The 17,131-nt window shown below is 40.1% G+C and overlaps 1 protein-coding gene across 3 annotated transcripts in view; it reads right to left on the reverse strand.

Annotated features, from left to right (window-relative positions):
• Window positions 1-1,637: 1,637 nt before the first annotated feature.
• LOC124286842 overlaps window positions 1,638-17,131 on the reverse strand; it is a 199,570-nt gene continuing 184,076 nt past the window's right edge. For all 3 annotated transcript variants that reach the window (XM_046723282.1, XM_046723283.1, XM_046723284.1), the window contains exon 29: window positions 1,638-3,156. In XM_046723282.1, coding sequence (XP_046579238.1) covers window positions 2,918-3,156 — 239 coding nt within the window. In that variant the 3' untranslated portion in view covers window positions 1,638-2,917. The remainder of the gene's footprint in view (window positions 3,157-17,131) is intronic.

A 17,131-nucleotide genomic window follows, 5' to 3' on the forward strand; every position in this document is an offset into this window, starting at 1 on the left:
GATGATATTTGGACGTCAGGGGAATTTCCTTCCTCATGGCGGGACGCTATAGTTGTACCAGTACCTAAACCTGGACGTGATCATACAGATCCGTCAAATTACCGACCTATTTCACAAACAAGCTGTGTTTGCAAAACCATGGAACGCATGATTAATAATCGACTTGTTTGGTACTTGGATGTCACATCACATCTGTCAGTTAAGCAGCTATTCAGTACTAACAAACGCACCTTATAGCTGTAATCAATAAAATACCAAATATATGTGCAATTCAATCATTTAAGACACCAGTCAGCGATCTAATATGGGAGCAGTGTCAATTCAAACATTGAAAAGAAAATGTGTGAAAGTGTGTGTAAAAGAGAAAGTGTGTGATCTGGACTAACAGTTGTTAGACTTCCATTCTGTGAAGGTTTCCGTGGCTGATTGGGTGAGCTCGCTGACTTTGTGTATGGCGATCAGATAGCTCACCATGAGGGTGTTTATTCTAACCGTATTAGTATTCACTAAACTACTGGAGATTGTACTTGACTAAAGTGTTATCCAGTATACATAAGATATGTTATACCATCCACACCATGGTACTTACTTCCCCATCCTGATCACCATCTAGAATTGTGGATCAAGCATATCTCTCGCCACTACGTCGCTTACAACGTTTTCTGTCATCACTGAATCAGAGGAAAACCTAAAATCGTCTGTAAACATGGCGCAAAGCCATCCCAGGTGGATGCCTCGCCTGTCCCAAATTTTGCCGTCAATATTCGGCTAACCCATTCCAAAGACATTAGATGTTCAAAACAGTAGATGTTGAAAATCACCTTGTACAGACTTTTCGATTGATAACAGGCGCCGATTTGAAGCTATTGCCTCGAACAATTAATGAAAAGCTAGGTCTCATTGCAATCCCATCCGCTTGACGGCATACTGACACCTTTTTCTGTTCCTAGAGATAGTTTCGGAAGTATTTCAAAGCGTATCACATCGGAGATTGTGAGTTCCCCATAAGGAACACGCCCTTTCACCTGTATGTGCACGTGTGTCACGTGATATTCATGCGCAATGTGAAATTCCACTACTGAGCAATATAGATGTTGCTTTGATATGCATTTAACTTTATTTCCATTTTATTGCACATAAAGTTAAATTTTAAATTAATAAGGCGGTGAATAATTTATCTTCTTAAGGCCAGACCAGTTTTATTTCTTGTTTTACGCATCCGCCGGTCGTATTTTTTCCAGAATAAGGAAAAAGATTTCTCCGCTAAAATAATTTTAGTATTTAAAAGGAATATTACTTTGACTTGTCATGTTTTTCCCCTCCTGCTTTCTGGTTTTCTGAGGACAAAAATCCGTAAAACAAGTAATAAAATTGGTGTGGCCTCAAGTGGAATTGCTACACCAAATCATATTAGTCACATCACCCCTGTCAGTTTTCAGCTATTCAGTAGTAACAAACGCACCTTATACCCGTAATCACCAATTTAGTAATCACTGCTCATGCTATCGATCACTGGTTTACAGGACCAGGATTATTTACAAGATCCTGTGATATAGCTGGAATATTCCTTACTGCCGTGAAAACACAATTCACTCACTCACACACAATACTGAAAATTGAAAGAAACAATGAAAGCGGCAATTTTACAAGCACTTTATTTATCAATCTTTGTTCTCGTGTACAGATTATATCGTCTGTCAGAGAACTACAAACTGTGTCATGATAAGAGCTGCTCAAGAAATATACATAAAACTGTCTCTGCTAGAGTGAAAGCTTTGTGATATACAGGCACGTTGAGCGAAATACACAACTAAGTCTAGAGTTCTCACCAGTTTAGAGTCCGACATTCATCAGAAAACAACATAATATGTCACTTTTAAGTTGCAAAAACATATATTTGATCATGAAACTATTAGTGAAATGGTATACAGAAAACTGTACTTTGAAACAACATATCTCAGTTTTGTGCTCTCAACTCAACCAACCCTGACATTCATTAGAAAACAACATTATGGCTTAACATAACAACTTAGTTTAAGCGGCAACAACACGAATATGATCATGAAACTATTAATGCGAGGATTCAAAACATTTATAATACCCAGAAGAGTGAAGTGAAATAGAAAACATTGCTATGTGAAACATTTTGTGTAAAACCTGACATCACATATTTTCATCACATCAGATTTCAAAACATCGCACAATGTCTCCTAATGGTGGTGGTAATATCAATTATTTCAACATGAAGATACTGATGTGGTATTTCTAAATACTTTGTAGACATTGTACAATCCCCTCGTGCAGCAAAACATCACATTTAGCAAACTTCGCTACTTTCTGTAAACATGTAACAGGAAACGAAACGGACCCTTCTATGTCCGCTTCGCCGAGTAACGTAGAGGTTATTGAAACGTCGGCTAGTCTCTCAGTTACACTGGTAACGTCACACAGTCTCATGTCTTGTGTGTTTTCTATGTCAGCGCATCGTGAATCAGAGACCTCTTTGTGTCAGTGATGTCGATGTCCCCACCGCTGACCAGCCTCATGTTGACAGTGACTTCATCTGGCAGCAGCCAAACACCAAACATGGGGTACAGGTCTTCCGTGAACATCTCATCAAACTTGGCTAAAACAATCTCTCTGTTCAAGTCGATAAATGCGAGTCTTCCCCTCGCCACATCCAGCACAAGGCCATAGTGGAGGGTGGCCTGTGTGCCGGGAGTGCGGGACACGGTGTTCTGCTGACACTCGCCCTGCTTCCTCTCCCTGTACACCGTGGTACAGAGACTTCCTGGGTGTCTGTAACATCTCTCTACACGGACACACCAGGAGCGACGCTGATTAGAAACCCACCGCTCCCTGTCCACCTGGCTTGCCTCACTCACCCCATCTCCAGTACAAGCCATCCCCACTTCCCTCACCAGCCGCAACCTGGTGAGTGTCTCCCAGTATCTAGGTGTGCTGTATACTGGGGTGAGAGTGGAGTGGGGTGGAAGTAGGGGATCGGGGTGGAAGCACAGGTCCCACAATACTCCTGTAACCTGTGCCTCTCCTGATGTGACTGTGTGAGGGGTGATGAGTTGACCAACTCACCGTCTTTAGTTACGTGGTACCAGTCTGTGGGTGCTCGTGCGGCGTCCAGGTGTAGTTCAGGACCTGGAAATACAGATTGGGTTTGTTGTGAGACGAGTTTATTTACTGTCATTGACATAGCCGGGTGTTTAATCGGAATTGCATGTGCTTATCTGTAAACAGCGGAATCTTCCAATGTGATTATCTGTAAACAGCTGAATCTTCCTATGTGATTATCTGTAAACAGCTGAATCTTCCAATGTGATTATCGGCACCTGTGAAGGGCCACCTCCTCGTGGTGGGTGCTGGGTAACGCTAAGAGCCCTTCAACCCCCCGTTGTGGACCCGGGGGGATATTTGGTCCACCAACCCGTTTGCCGTGGGTTGCGCCCCTGTGTCGGTGGAGGACGGGAGGCTGGTGGTTGAGGGCACTGGTTCCAGGAACAGTGTTCCTTTGCCCAACACACCACTTCGCCCCTTACTTCCCCTAGACGGGTGGTTGAACTGGCCCGGTTCAATCAATCGGCTGGTCATGCCAAGCCCTGAGTATTATTGTATTTCCAAAAATACTTAAACTTTTTAACTTGTTTTGATAAAGTCTTGGCCAAATTATCTATCACTCGAATTGCATGTGCATCTTCATCAATTTTGTAATTTGCCTAGAGTCATATACCCAGAAGGCGGTGGCTCATGGGCCAATCTGGTAGATTAATTAATTCTTTAATTCTTCTGCTGGAGTATATCATCCGGGTATCCCTGGTGCTGCAAGTCGGATATCCACTTGTTATTAGCATTGTCCTTGTGATACTCCATGGTGGGTGGGGAGCTCGGATGATGAACCTTATTACCAACAAACATGGACTACCAAACCCCTAATAAAAACCAAACGTCCTCTGGATAATGAAGACGAGCAACGGCCTTTAACGCCTGTAGAACATTGGCCACGGTTTCTAGTGATTGAGACAGTTGACAAAACACCTCTCAAGCTGAACCCTTTTGCAATATCTAAGGGAGTTCAAGGCATAGCTGGCGAGGTAAAAAACATCAGACGATTGCGATCAGGTTCTTTGCTAATAGAATGCAACAGGAAGCAACAATCCAACAACCTCATGTCAATAGTTTCGTTTGTCGGTGTTCCTGTTTCAGTTACAGCTCATAGAACACTCAATACCAGTAAAGGCATTGTTCGTGACAGGGATCAGTTGTTTACTGATATGACTGAAGCTGACATAGTGTTTGAGATGCGAGATCAAGGTGTTCTGTATGTTAAACGGTTCTCCACACGAAAGAACTCACAAACACAACCTACTAATACATACCTTTTTTCATTTTCAACATCGACTGCCCCAACAACAATTAAAGCAGGTTACTGCAATATCAAAGTTGACACTTATATTCCCAACCCGCTGAGGTGTTTCAAATGCCAAAAATATGGCCATGGCGTCAATACGTGTACACGATCTGTCACATGTGCTCACTGCAGTGAGCAAACTCACACAACGGAAGACTGTGACAATGATGTTAAAAAAATGTACCAATTGTTCAGGGAGTCACCCGTCATACTCCAAAGACTGTCCTATCTGGAAACAACAGATGGAAATAAATAAAATTAAATTTTCCAGAAACATCAGTTTCTCTGATGCAAAGAAACTTGTTCTATCTCGGGAAGGCACAGGAACGTATGCGTCTATCGTTCAGATAGCCCCTGAAACAACCCCCAAAGTCAAGGTTGAAAGTCAAGACATGGTTGAAATCTGAAGCACCTCAAATATACTCAAATGAACAATCAACTCAAACATCGGATTCACTTTCTGACATACAGACTCTATCACAAGACCAATCATCGTCTTTCACCCAGAATCAATCACCAGCACAAAACCCACAAAAGTCTCACAGAAATATGAAGCAAACCAAAGCAAGAACTGAATCTTCGAAAGGACATCTAAGTGATAGAATTTCAAAAGGGTCAGATAATCAGATCCAACTATTTAATAAGTTTGGATCTCTGGAAAGAATGGATGTGGCTGAAAACATCGAGCCACGGGCGCATAGCATATCGCCCTCTTAAAAGGTACGGGGTAGATCCCCAATCATTCCACCCAAAAGATAGCTTCCCTAAAGAATATTATACAGTGGAATTGCCGAGGACTGAAGACCAACTTTAACGACTTACACCTATTGGTTCAGGACTTTAGTCCATCAGCATTCTGTCTGCAAGAAACATATCTAAAGCAGACAGATAATTTCAGTTTACGTCAGTTCAATGCATATCATTCTTTTTCTCCCCCGGGTGATAGGGCTACGGGAGGATCTTCCATCCTTGTACGGCATAATGTACTCCAAAGCCCTGTTTTGCTTAAAACTAATCTTCAAGCCGTTGCAGTACGCATTACTCTGCACGTTGCTTTTACTCTCTGCTCGCTGTATATTCCGCCATCTTCAGCTCTTCAGCAGGCTGATATTCAAACACTTTACAATCAACTTCCGAAACCCTGTATTATTATGGGTGACTTTAATGGCCACAACCCACTATTGGGCGGTACAACTCTGAACGCTAAAGGTAAAATACTGGAGGAGTTTATTTCAAACAATGATTTATGCATATATAATGATTGTTCAAACACATATTTACACCCTGGCACAGGAACGTATTCAGCTCTTGATTTGTCAATTACTGATTCTAACCTATTAAATGAGTTTGAATGGTCAGTCCACGACGACCTCTGTGGTAGTGACCATTTTCCTACAATACTAAAACCTGTAAACCCATCTGATGTTCCTCCATCATCAAGATGGAATTTTAAAAAGGCTAACTGGCCTTTATATGAAACTCTCTGTTCTGCCAAACTTAAACCTGAACTTTTTATAGATGTTCCTGATCCTATAAAAGACTTTTCTTATGAACTGAATATCATAGCTGACTATTGTATACCAAAGTCCTCTGTGGTTCCACATATTCGGAAACCATGGTTCAACGATGAATGCAAACAAGCTAGGAAAGCGCGGAAAAAAGCTGAACATTATTTCCGTCGCCATCCTATGGTGCACAATTTAAATAAATTTAAAATTTTACATGCTAAAGCGCGGCGTACCTTTAAGCAGCATAAACGCCAATCTTGGCAAAATTATGTATCTAAAATAAATTTTCGAACGCCCATGCCAAGGTTTGGAACATGGTCCAGAAAATTAAAGGTAAAGGTACTAAATCTAGTGTCCATCATCTTAAACATGGAGATCAATTACTTACCGATAAATCAGATATTGCAAATAAACTGGGTGAAACTCTCGCTAAACACTCTTCCTCTTCTAATTATGTGCCTAAATTCCAACAATATCAAAAAACAAGAAGAAAAGAAAACTATTAGTTTCCATTCAGATAATGGGGAAGATTATAATGAAACATTTTCTATTCATGAACTCCATACTGCTCTTGATCAAGCTCACGATACTGCTACAGGAGCTGATAACATACATTATCAACTCCTGAAGCACTTACCAGAATCATGTTTAGAAACGCTATTACATATTTTTGATGATATTTGGACGTCAGGGGAATTTCCTTCCTCATGGCGGGACGCTATAGTTGTACCAGTACCTAAACCTGGACGTGATCATACAGATCCGTCAAATTACCGACCTATTTCACTAACAAGCTGTGTTTGCAAAACCATGGAACGCATGATTAATAATCGACTTGTTTGGTACTTGGAAACTAATAACCTTATAACAGATATACAATGTGGTTTCCGTAAAAAACAGAAGTACTGTCGATCACCTAGTGCGTTTGGAATCATTTGTTAAAAACGCACTCATTAATAAACAACACGCTGTGTCTATCTTTTTTGATCTTGAAAAGGCCTATGACACTACGTGGAAATATGGCATTTTAAAAGATTTACATGGCTTCGGATTGCGAGGCCGTTTGCCTCAATTTATAGAAAACTTTTTAAAGGACAGACAATTTTAAGTCCGAGTGGGTTCTACCCTGTCTGATCATTACAATCAGGATCAGGGTGTCCCACAAGGCAGTATTTTGTCTGTGACTTTATTTAGTATCAAGATCAACAGCTTATCCAAGGTTTTAAATGATTCAATTGGTGGATCACTTTTTGTGGATGATTTTAATATTTCTTGTCGTGGTAAAAATATGCATACTATTGAACGACAACTGCAGTTGTGTTTAAATAAAATACATAAATGGTGTCTGGAAAACGGCTTTAAATTTTCTAAATCCAAAACCAATTGCATACATTTCTGCCGTAAATACAAACCGCATGAAGACCCTGAACTATCTCTGAATGGCACTCCCATCAAAGTTGTTAAGGAGGCCAAGTTCTTGGGTTTAATTTTTGACTCTCATTTAACATTTCTGCCGCATATTAAATCCCTCAAAACTAACTGCCTGAAGGCACTTGACTTGTTGAAAGTTGTTTCAAATTCTAAGTGGGGAGGGGATCAAGCCACTCTCCTACACCTATATCGATCATTGGTCCGCTCGAAACTTGATTATGGCTCCATCGTATATGGTGGAGCCTGCAAGAGCAACTTAAAACTATTAGATTCTGTCCATCACCAAGGTCTAAGACTATGTCTTGGGTCCTTTAGAACTTCACCTGTTGACAGCCTCTACGTCGAGGCTGTCGAGCCATCTCTTACACAACGCCGTATAAAATTAACTTTACAGTATATTACAAAACTTTATTCCAATGAGTCAAACCCTGCATATAATTGTATCTTTACTCCACTATATGAAGATCTGTATAACAAGAAACCTTCTCTTGTTCCGCCTCTTGGTATAAGAGTGAAACCTTTCCTTTCTTCTGCTGGCATTGAGCTAGAACATATAGCTCCTTCCCGTTTTCTTTCTTCTCCGCCTTGGCAATTGGTTAGGCCACAAGTTGACCTAACATTAACTACATTTAAAAAATCAGAAACAAATGAATTACAGTATAAACAAGAATTTAGTCAATTAAGAAATAAATATAATACATACAAATCCGTATTTACAGATGGCTCCAAGGATGGTGGTGCAGTGGCATGTGCCACTGTCATTGGATCCAGAACAATATCTTCTAGAATACCAGATAACAGCTCTATCTTTACAGCAGAAGCAAACGCCATCTTAACAGCTCTTAAATATATTAATAACCACCGTAAATATAAACAATATATCATCTTTTCAGATTCTCTTTCGTGTCTTCAGGCTATTAAAAATCTTTCTTGCAAACATCCACTTTTATTAGAAATTATTGAATTGTACAATGAACTTGCTACTGGCCAATGCGACATCGTCTTTTGTTGGTTACCCAGCCACGTTGGCATTTCTGGGAACATGATGGCTGATATTGCTGCTAAGGCAGCACTCAACAAATCTGTGACACCACTTCTTATCCCATACTCTGATTATAAAGCCAGCATTAGAACATACATCCGCGATCTAATGCAGAAGAAGTGGGACACCCAAGTAGGTATTAATAAATTACATGCAATAAAACCCTACATTGGTTACACCTACTTGGGTTGTCAGTCCAGATATGAAGAGGTCATTATGCGACGATGTCGCATTGGCCATACCAGATATACTCATGAATATTTATTGAAAGGCGAAGATCCTCCGTTTTGTATCCCTTGTGATGAAAGGATCACAGTCAAGCATGTCTTGCTTGACTGCATTGAATATTCCTTCACAAGGGATATCTATTTCACATCCAAAACACTGAAGGATCTTTTTAATAATGTCAGTTCTCGTTTAATTCTTGCATTTTAAAAAAAACTAGATTTGTTGACTGATTTGTAAATAGGTATATATTTTATTATTGGTAGTTTAGATTAGCAACTGAGATTGTTAGTGGCTGTACCCTCAAAGGGGGTTGACGTAGCGTAAAATTATTGTCCTCCTGAGGGGGTACGTAAGTCCCAAAACTTTCAAAGTCAATTTAAGTGTACCTGCTTTTTAATCGTAGCATTCTTGTAATTTTAATTGTAGCTAACATTCCTTACAATCGCCAGCAGCTGAAGGGATGGTGTAAATCCAACTAGGGTCCATGCAGGTAGCCAAGGTACTGTAAGTCCCCATGGTCCCTAGTATGGTGATCTACCTTCAGTTGTTGGCGATCTATAGCCCATTTTTACATTGTATTGTCTTCTTTCATTGGAATATTTTAGCTTTGTTTGCTAGTTTTATATTTTCATATCTGTGATTATCTAGTATTTTTACTGTCTTTCGTCGGCAGGTTTTTATAATATCTATATATATATATATTCTATTTCTTACTGTCAAATGTTCTCGTCACGATATGGCTGAAATATTGCCGATGTGACGTAAAATATTAACTCACTCACTCAATGTGATTATCTGTAAACAGCTGAATGTTCCTATGTGATTATCTGTATACAGCTGAATCTTCCTATGTCAAAATCTGTAAACAGCTGAATCGTCCTATGTGATTATCTGTAAACAGCGGAATCTTCCTATGTGATTATCTGTAAACAGCTGAATCTTCCTATGTGATTATCTGTAAACAGCTGAATGTTCCTATGTGATTATCTGTAAACAGATGAATCTTCCTATGTGATTATCTGTAAACAGATGAATGATCCTATGTGATTATCTGTAAACAGTTGAATGTTCCTATGTGATTATCTGTAAACAGCTGAATCTTCCTATGTGATTATCTGTAAACAGCTGAATGTTCCAATGTGATTATCTGTAAACAGCTGAATGTTCCTATGTGATTATCTGTAAACAGCTGAATGTTCCTATGTGATTATCTGTAAACAGCTGAATCTTCCTATGTGATTATCTGTAAACAGCTGAATCTTCCTATGTGATTATCTGTAAACAGCTGAATCTTCCTATGTGATTATCTGTGAACAGCTGAATGTTCCAGTGTGATTATCTGTAAACAGATGAATGATCCTATCTGATTATCAACAGCTGAATGTTCCAATGTGATTATCTGTAAACAGCTGAATCTTCCTATGTGATTATCTGTGAACAGCTGAATGTTCCTATGTGATTATCTGTAAACAGCTGAATCTTCCTATGTGATTATCTGTAAACAGCTGAATGTTCCTATGTGATTATCTGTAAACAGCTGAATCTTCCTATGTGATTATCTGTAAACAGCTGAATGTTCCTATGTGATTATCTGTAAACAGCTGAATGTTCCTATGTGATTATCTGTAAACAGCTGAATGTTCCTATGTGATTATCTGTAAACAGCTGAATCTTCCTATGTGATTATCTGTAAACAGCTGAATGTTCCTATGTGATTATCTGTAAACAGCTGAATCTTCCTATGTGATTATCTGTAAACAGCTGAATCTTCCTATGTGATTATCTGTAAACAGCTGAATGTTCCTATGTGATTATCTGTAAACAGCTGAATGTTCCTATGTGATTATCTGTAAACAGATGAATGATCCTATGTGATTATCTGTAAACAGCTGAATGTTCCTATGTGATTATCTGTAAACAGCTGAATGTTCCTACGTGATTATCTGTAAACAGCTGAATGTTCCTATGTGATTATCTGTAAACAGCTGAATGTTCCTATGTGATTATCTGTAAACAGCTGAATGTTCCTATGTGATTATCTGTGAACAGCTGAATGTTCCAATGTGATTATCTGTAAACAGCTGAATGTTCCTATGTGATTATCTGTAAACAGCTGAATGTTCCAATGTGATTATCTGTAAACAGCTGAATGTTCCTATGTGATTATCTGTAAACAGCTGAATGTTCCAATGTGATTATCTGTAAACAGCTGAATGTTCCTATGTGATTATCTGTAAACAGCTGAATGTTCCTATGTGATTATCTGTAAACAGCTGAATGTTCCAATGTGATTATCTGTAAACAGCTGAATGTTCCTATGTGATTATCTGTAAACAGATGAATCTTCCTATGTGATTATCTGTAAACAGATGAATGATCCTATGTGATTATCTGTAAACAGCTGAATGTTCCTATGTGATTATCTGTGAACAGCTGAATGTTCCTATGTGATTATCTGTAAACAGATGAATGATCCTATGTGATCATCTGTAAACAGATGAATGATCCTATGTGATTATCTGTAAACAGCTGAATGTTCCTATGTGATTATCTGTAAACAGCTGAATGTTCCAATGTGATTATCTGTAAACAGATGAATGATCCTATGTGATTATCTGTAAACAGATGAATGATCCTATGTGATTATCTGTAAACAGCTGAATGTTCCTACGTGATTATCTGTAAACAGCTGAATGTTCCTATGTGATTATCTGTGAACAGCTGAATGTTCCAATGTGATTATCTGTAAACAGCTGAATGTTCCTATGTGATTATCTGTAAACAGCTGAATGTTCCAATGTGATTATCTGTAAACAGCTGAATCTTCCTATGTGATTATCTGTAAACAACTGAATGTCCAAATGTGATTATCTGTAAACAGCTGAATGTTCCTATGTGATTATCTGTAAACAGCTGAATGTTCCTATGTGATTATCTGTAAACAGCTGAATGTTCCTATGTGATTATCTGTAAACAGCTGAATGTTCCTATGTGATTATCTGTAAACAGCTGAATGTTCCAATGTGATTATCTGTAAACAGCTGAATGTTCCTATGTGATTATCTGTGAACAGCTGAATGTTCCTATGTGATTATCTGTAAACAGCTGAATGTTCCTATGTGATTATCTGTGAACAGCTGAATGTTCCTACGTGATTATCTGTGAACAGCTGAATGTTCCTACGTGATTATCTGTGAACAGCTGAATGTTCCTATGTGATTATCTGTAAACAGCTGAATGTTCCTATGTGATTATCTGTGAACAGCTGAATGTTCCTATGTGATTATCTGTAAACAGCTGAATGTTCCTACGTGATTATCTGTGAACAGCTGAATGTTCCTATGTGATTATCTGTGAACAGCTGAATGTTCCTACGTGATTATCTGTGAACAGCTGAATGTTCCTACGTGATTATCTGTGAACAGCTGAATGTTCCTATGTGAGTATCTGTAAACAGCTGAATGTTCCTATCTGATTATCTGTGAACAGAGCGCTGAATGTGCGACTGTGAGTTTCACCAGTGGCCAAGTTGGTTGTTACTGTCACACATAACGGAATAAATGTACTGTAAAACCATTTGTATGTGGATTCTAAATGTATTTCAAACAAAGTTACGTGATTTAATAAACAAATTAATACCGAATACAACTATTTTGACAAATGTTTGTTCCGCCCTGTGATGTGATGTTGAAGACAGACGTCGAGGCGCTTCGTCAAAATATACATAAATATTTACATAAATCACGATTAAAGGAATAGTGTGGGAATTCTGAACTTCTCTAGTGCAATATGGAATACAATAAAACACAAGACAAAGTCAAGTGAAGACATTTTTGACATCTGTAACAGACAACAGATAACATATGAACGGGCAACTTCTATGTCCGCTTCAGTCACTTTCACAGATACAGCGTCACGCTGGATGGAGAGGCTGTTCTGTGTTCTGGTGGGGAATGGCGGGATGTACGGTTGTAACTATACGTATAGGAAGTCCAAATGATGATTACACATAGATACATCCATTAATACGTAAATAAACATGTAACTAATATATTTCAACATGTACTTCCAACAGGGAGTGTTTTGTCTGTCGCCGCTGATATGTTAGAAAGCAGACACTGACAGAATATGATTGTAAAATAATACGTCATATACATATTGCCCCATTTAATATATCTCTGACTAAATTTTTAATGTCTGTGCAAGGTTATATATCTTAACTTTTGCAAACATCAAGTTATTTCGTTTTGTTTCTCTTTGCTGATGTTCACCAAGTTTGCCCTCTTCATGGACCTTTAAAGGGGCGGTTGGGTGGCCTAGTGGTTAAAGCGTTCCCTCTTCACGCTGAAGACCCAAGTTCGAATCCCCACGTGGGTACAATGTGTGAAGCCCATTTCTGGTGTCCCTCGCCGTGATTTTGCTGGAATACTCCTAAAAGCGGCATGACATTGCTTGAGTGCTGCTAGATGCGGCGTAAATTGTAACTCACTCATGGACTTTTATTGAGTTACAGACATAAGAATACGTTTGTGTTTCATGATCAGAATAATTTAGAATATCAAACATAAACTACTGCTATAAAAAACCCCACCTATACAGCACAATATATTACATAAAAATTCACAAAAAGAAAAATGAAGTGATAAACCATACTGAGCCATATCACACACGTACCGACCCATCCTTTCCGGGAACAAACGCCGAAATAAGTTAACGAATGGCCTAAACGTCGCAACACAGTAGTAAAAAGAACACAAAAATGTGCCACGTTTGAGGCAAATAGAAAGAGAGACAGCTGTCGGAAGGGCCCAACAAGGAGCTAACCATACCGTCATTGCCAGAGCCTTCAGCTGTACCCATCAAATGTCATCAGACTGAAACAACGACTAAGACAAACAGGCAATAGGTCAGATAGGCCAAGGAGTGATCCACCACGTGTAACAACGCCCGGTGATGATCGCCACATCCGGACAATATTCATCTGAGAAATCGTTTTGTAACGGCGACGTCAACGGCAGCGACGGCACTCGGACACCGTATCAGTCGACATACAGTGTACCGGCGACTGAGAGAACATGGTATTCGAGCACGTCGACCCTACCGCGGAGTGCTTCTGACTCCTCAAAACCGACGTCGTCGATTGACATTGGCAAGGCGAGGTCGACGTTACCGGCTGGCAGATGCGTGATTGGCGACGTGTGGTGTTGGCCGATGAGAGTAGGTTTTGCCTGTACAGTAATGACGGCCGGGTCGTGTTTACAGACGTGTAGGTGTACGTTTGGAGCCGGTAGCGTGATGATATGTGGGGATATCTGCGGCGATCTCAAAACGAGACTTGGGATTATTCATTGCAACGTGAATGCTCGAAGATACGGGGATGAAGTTTTACGAGCAGTTGTGTTGCCAAGACTGACAAACGACTTTCTGCATAACGCAAACATCGTTGATTGTCGTGACCAACATGTTCTCCCATAGAACACTCATGGGACTGCAAATCTTTGCTGTTTCCCACCCGGCGCATATTTCCCACCCAGCATTTATAGATTTGAATGTTGCTTAGAGATGATAGTCCTCATGAGTCCACGCTAGCTCATTATTGAAAAGATGTGTGCGTGTGCGTGTGCGTGTGCGTGTGCGTTTGGACGTTTGTTCGTTCGTTCTCCTGTAACAGGAAATAATGTTTATAAATATAACAGAGAAGACGTCCAATATATACTGAGTCAAAATAAAACCTTCACAATTGTCGCCGGATGTATGTCCCCATACATTTGCGTATCTCTTACTTTATTCAGCTGTGCTCATTTACGAGCGCTTCTTCTATTACTCTTACTGTGGTTGTAATACCAGTAGTATCTCGTGCATTACCTGTTCCGTGACATCTCGTGCATTACCTGTTCCGTGACGTAGGCATCTTCATATTTGCCACTTCATGTCACGCCACGGCCGAGGTGAGTTGATACACCCCTCGGCCATACATCATATCATATTGAAGTCCGTATATGTATTTTACAGGTATGTACCTTTGTCTATTTTCTTTGTCATCCTCTAAACGTATTATCATAAGGGTGCGCCATATATAGTATTCATATAATAGCTATTATATTTCTATTATAAGGCATCGCGTTGCACGAAATTATTAATTAAACACTGGCACCAGCACGTAAGTGTGAGTGATGTCTGCTTCCTTTAATTTGCTCATAATATTCAAAGTGCAATATTACATAAAATGCTGTAAAGACCATCTTATAAATGGTAAACTTCGTGCAATCTTCATATTTGCCACTTAATGTCACGCCACGGCCGAGGTGAGTTGATACACCCCTCGACCATACATCATATTATATTGATGTCCATATAACTACGCCTCAGTCCGATTTATCAGCGGCCAGGATCCGCTACACAATTAATATTTGTGAATAAAAATATGAATCGTGAAAGTAGACAGTTTTCGGGTACCATAATATTAATCCCCAAGTATCGACTCAAGGAAAAAGTCACCACAGCACATTGAAGTCAATCCAAACATCGTGCACACCAAAATAAGGCTAAAACTTGTTTTTCACGTGCCACTGGTCACGTGATCTTATCATTGCACGTGCATTCGACCGCACATGTTCCCATCAACAGTACAAAGTGAAAAAAACACAATTTTAAAGCACACACAAGAACAGCCAATTCTTATGCCGTGCCTCTCAAACGTGCCGTTGGCATGCTGGAAGCGGGAACCTTAGTAAGTGACGTTGCATGGACAATGGGGTGCAGCCGTCGGACAGTTTATGATTTACAGACTCGACTGCAACAAACTGGGACCATTGCTGATCGACCACGTGTGACGTCACAGGCGAAGGGCCGTCAAATTGTGTTACGTTACCTCCGTAAACGTTTTTCGATGGCTAAAGGAACCAGAAATAAGATGTTTAGAGGTCGATTGTCGACACAAACCATCCGAAACCGGCTGCAAGCTGCTCACCTTCGGGTTCGACGACCATATCGTGGAACCAGTTCGACGCCATTACATCGACGTCAGCGTTTGCTGTGAGCCTGTTGAAACATCCGATGGATTCAAGAGAGATTGAAATCGAGTTCTCGTCAGTGATGAATCAAGATTTACCCTCAGATTCGCTGATGGTAGGATGAGAGTGTGGAGGCGACGCCGTGAACGTTTTGCTCAGGGTCGTGTACAGGAAGTTGACAGATTTGGGGGCGGAAGTGTCATGGTTTGGGGTGCTTACTGTGGGATTGCCCGTTCCGGACTTCTGGTTATCCGTGGGAACCATAATGCTGCAATTTAGCGCGACGAGGTGCTAGCCCCCAAACTTATTCCATTCATGGCAACATATGGTGGAGGTCTACTTTCATCATGACAATGCCAGACCCCATACAGTCAACCTGACCAGGAATTACCTGCAGAACGCAGGAATCAACGTTCTTGACTGGCCCTCAAGGTCACCTGATCTCAATCCAATCGAGCACATCTGATGCTCTTGGTAGAGGTCGGCGCACTCTTTGGAACCAACCCCAGAATTTGCAGGATCTTCGTGCTGCTTTGAAGGAACAATGGCGCCGACTCCCCAGTAATGTGTTTACACGCATCAGGCATGAAGAGGCGTTGCTTGGCAGTTGTGAACGCACGGGTTGGCCATACATGCTACTGAACGTTTGAAACATCCGATTTAATTTCTTGCGACTTGACACATTGTTTATGCTTTTTATTGATAAATGAAGTAAACACATGGAACCGAGTTTTGGCAATGCCATTATTCTCAGTTCATCAACAAATAAAAAATAAATGATAACCTCTATACCATATTCTTGTGTCCTTTCTTTTATGTATTACTTAATATATGATTGTGAAGTTTCTAGTTTGACTCAGTATAGTACGGCACTTGTTCACGCCGGCGTGCATTAAAGACACTGCCCTTGATAGGGGACACGGGGAAATGATAACGCGTTTATCGTTTATGCTAGTATTCTATGAAATAGAAATCCCCCTTTTCGAAACGTCTGAAAACAAACAAATACCCGACTTTCGTTATAGTCTTAATTAACAAATTAAACGCACGAAGTTGTGCACACTAGGCATTGATGGGATAGTCACAGTGACTGTGACTGCTATACATACACATTTTTTGAAATACTGAACCTAAACCTAAATCTGAAACTAAACTAAGGTCCAAAAGAAACGATACCATGTGTTTGAATGGACATTAAAGAAAACAAAACTACACAGAAATTTCTGTTTGGTATATTTCATTTCAGAATTTTTTCAACAACACGTGTACAAAAATTCATTTCAGTCAATCCTTTACAATCATTAAGATAGGCTGTAAAGACGTGAGCGGGCCAAACTGAAAATTGCATTCAAACCCACATGACGAGGCAAGTGTGGACAGACGTCTCAAAGTCACGTTAATACCGGGTACGTCCACTGTGTACGTCAACACACGCCAGTACACGTGTACGGGCTGATGACGTCAAACGTCGGATGACGTTAAGGGG

This window comes from Haliotis rubra, unplaced genomic scaffold (genome assembly GCF_003918875.1).
Source record: "Haliotis rubra isolate DU_JTF1 unplaced genomic scaffold, ASM391887v1 Scf393, whole genome shotgun sequence".
Lineage (NCBI taxonomy): Eukaryota > Metazoa > Mollusca > Gastropoda > Lepetellida > Haliotidae > Haliotis > Haliotis rubra.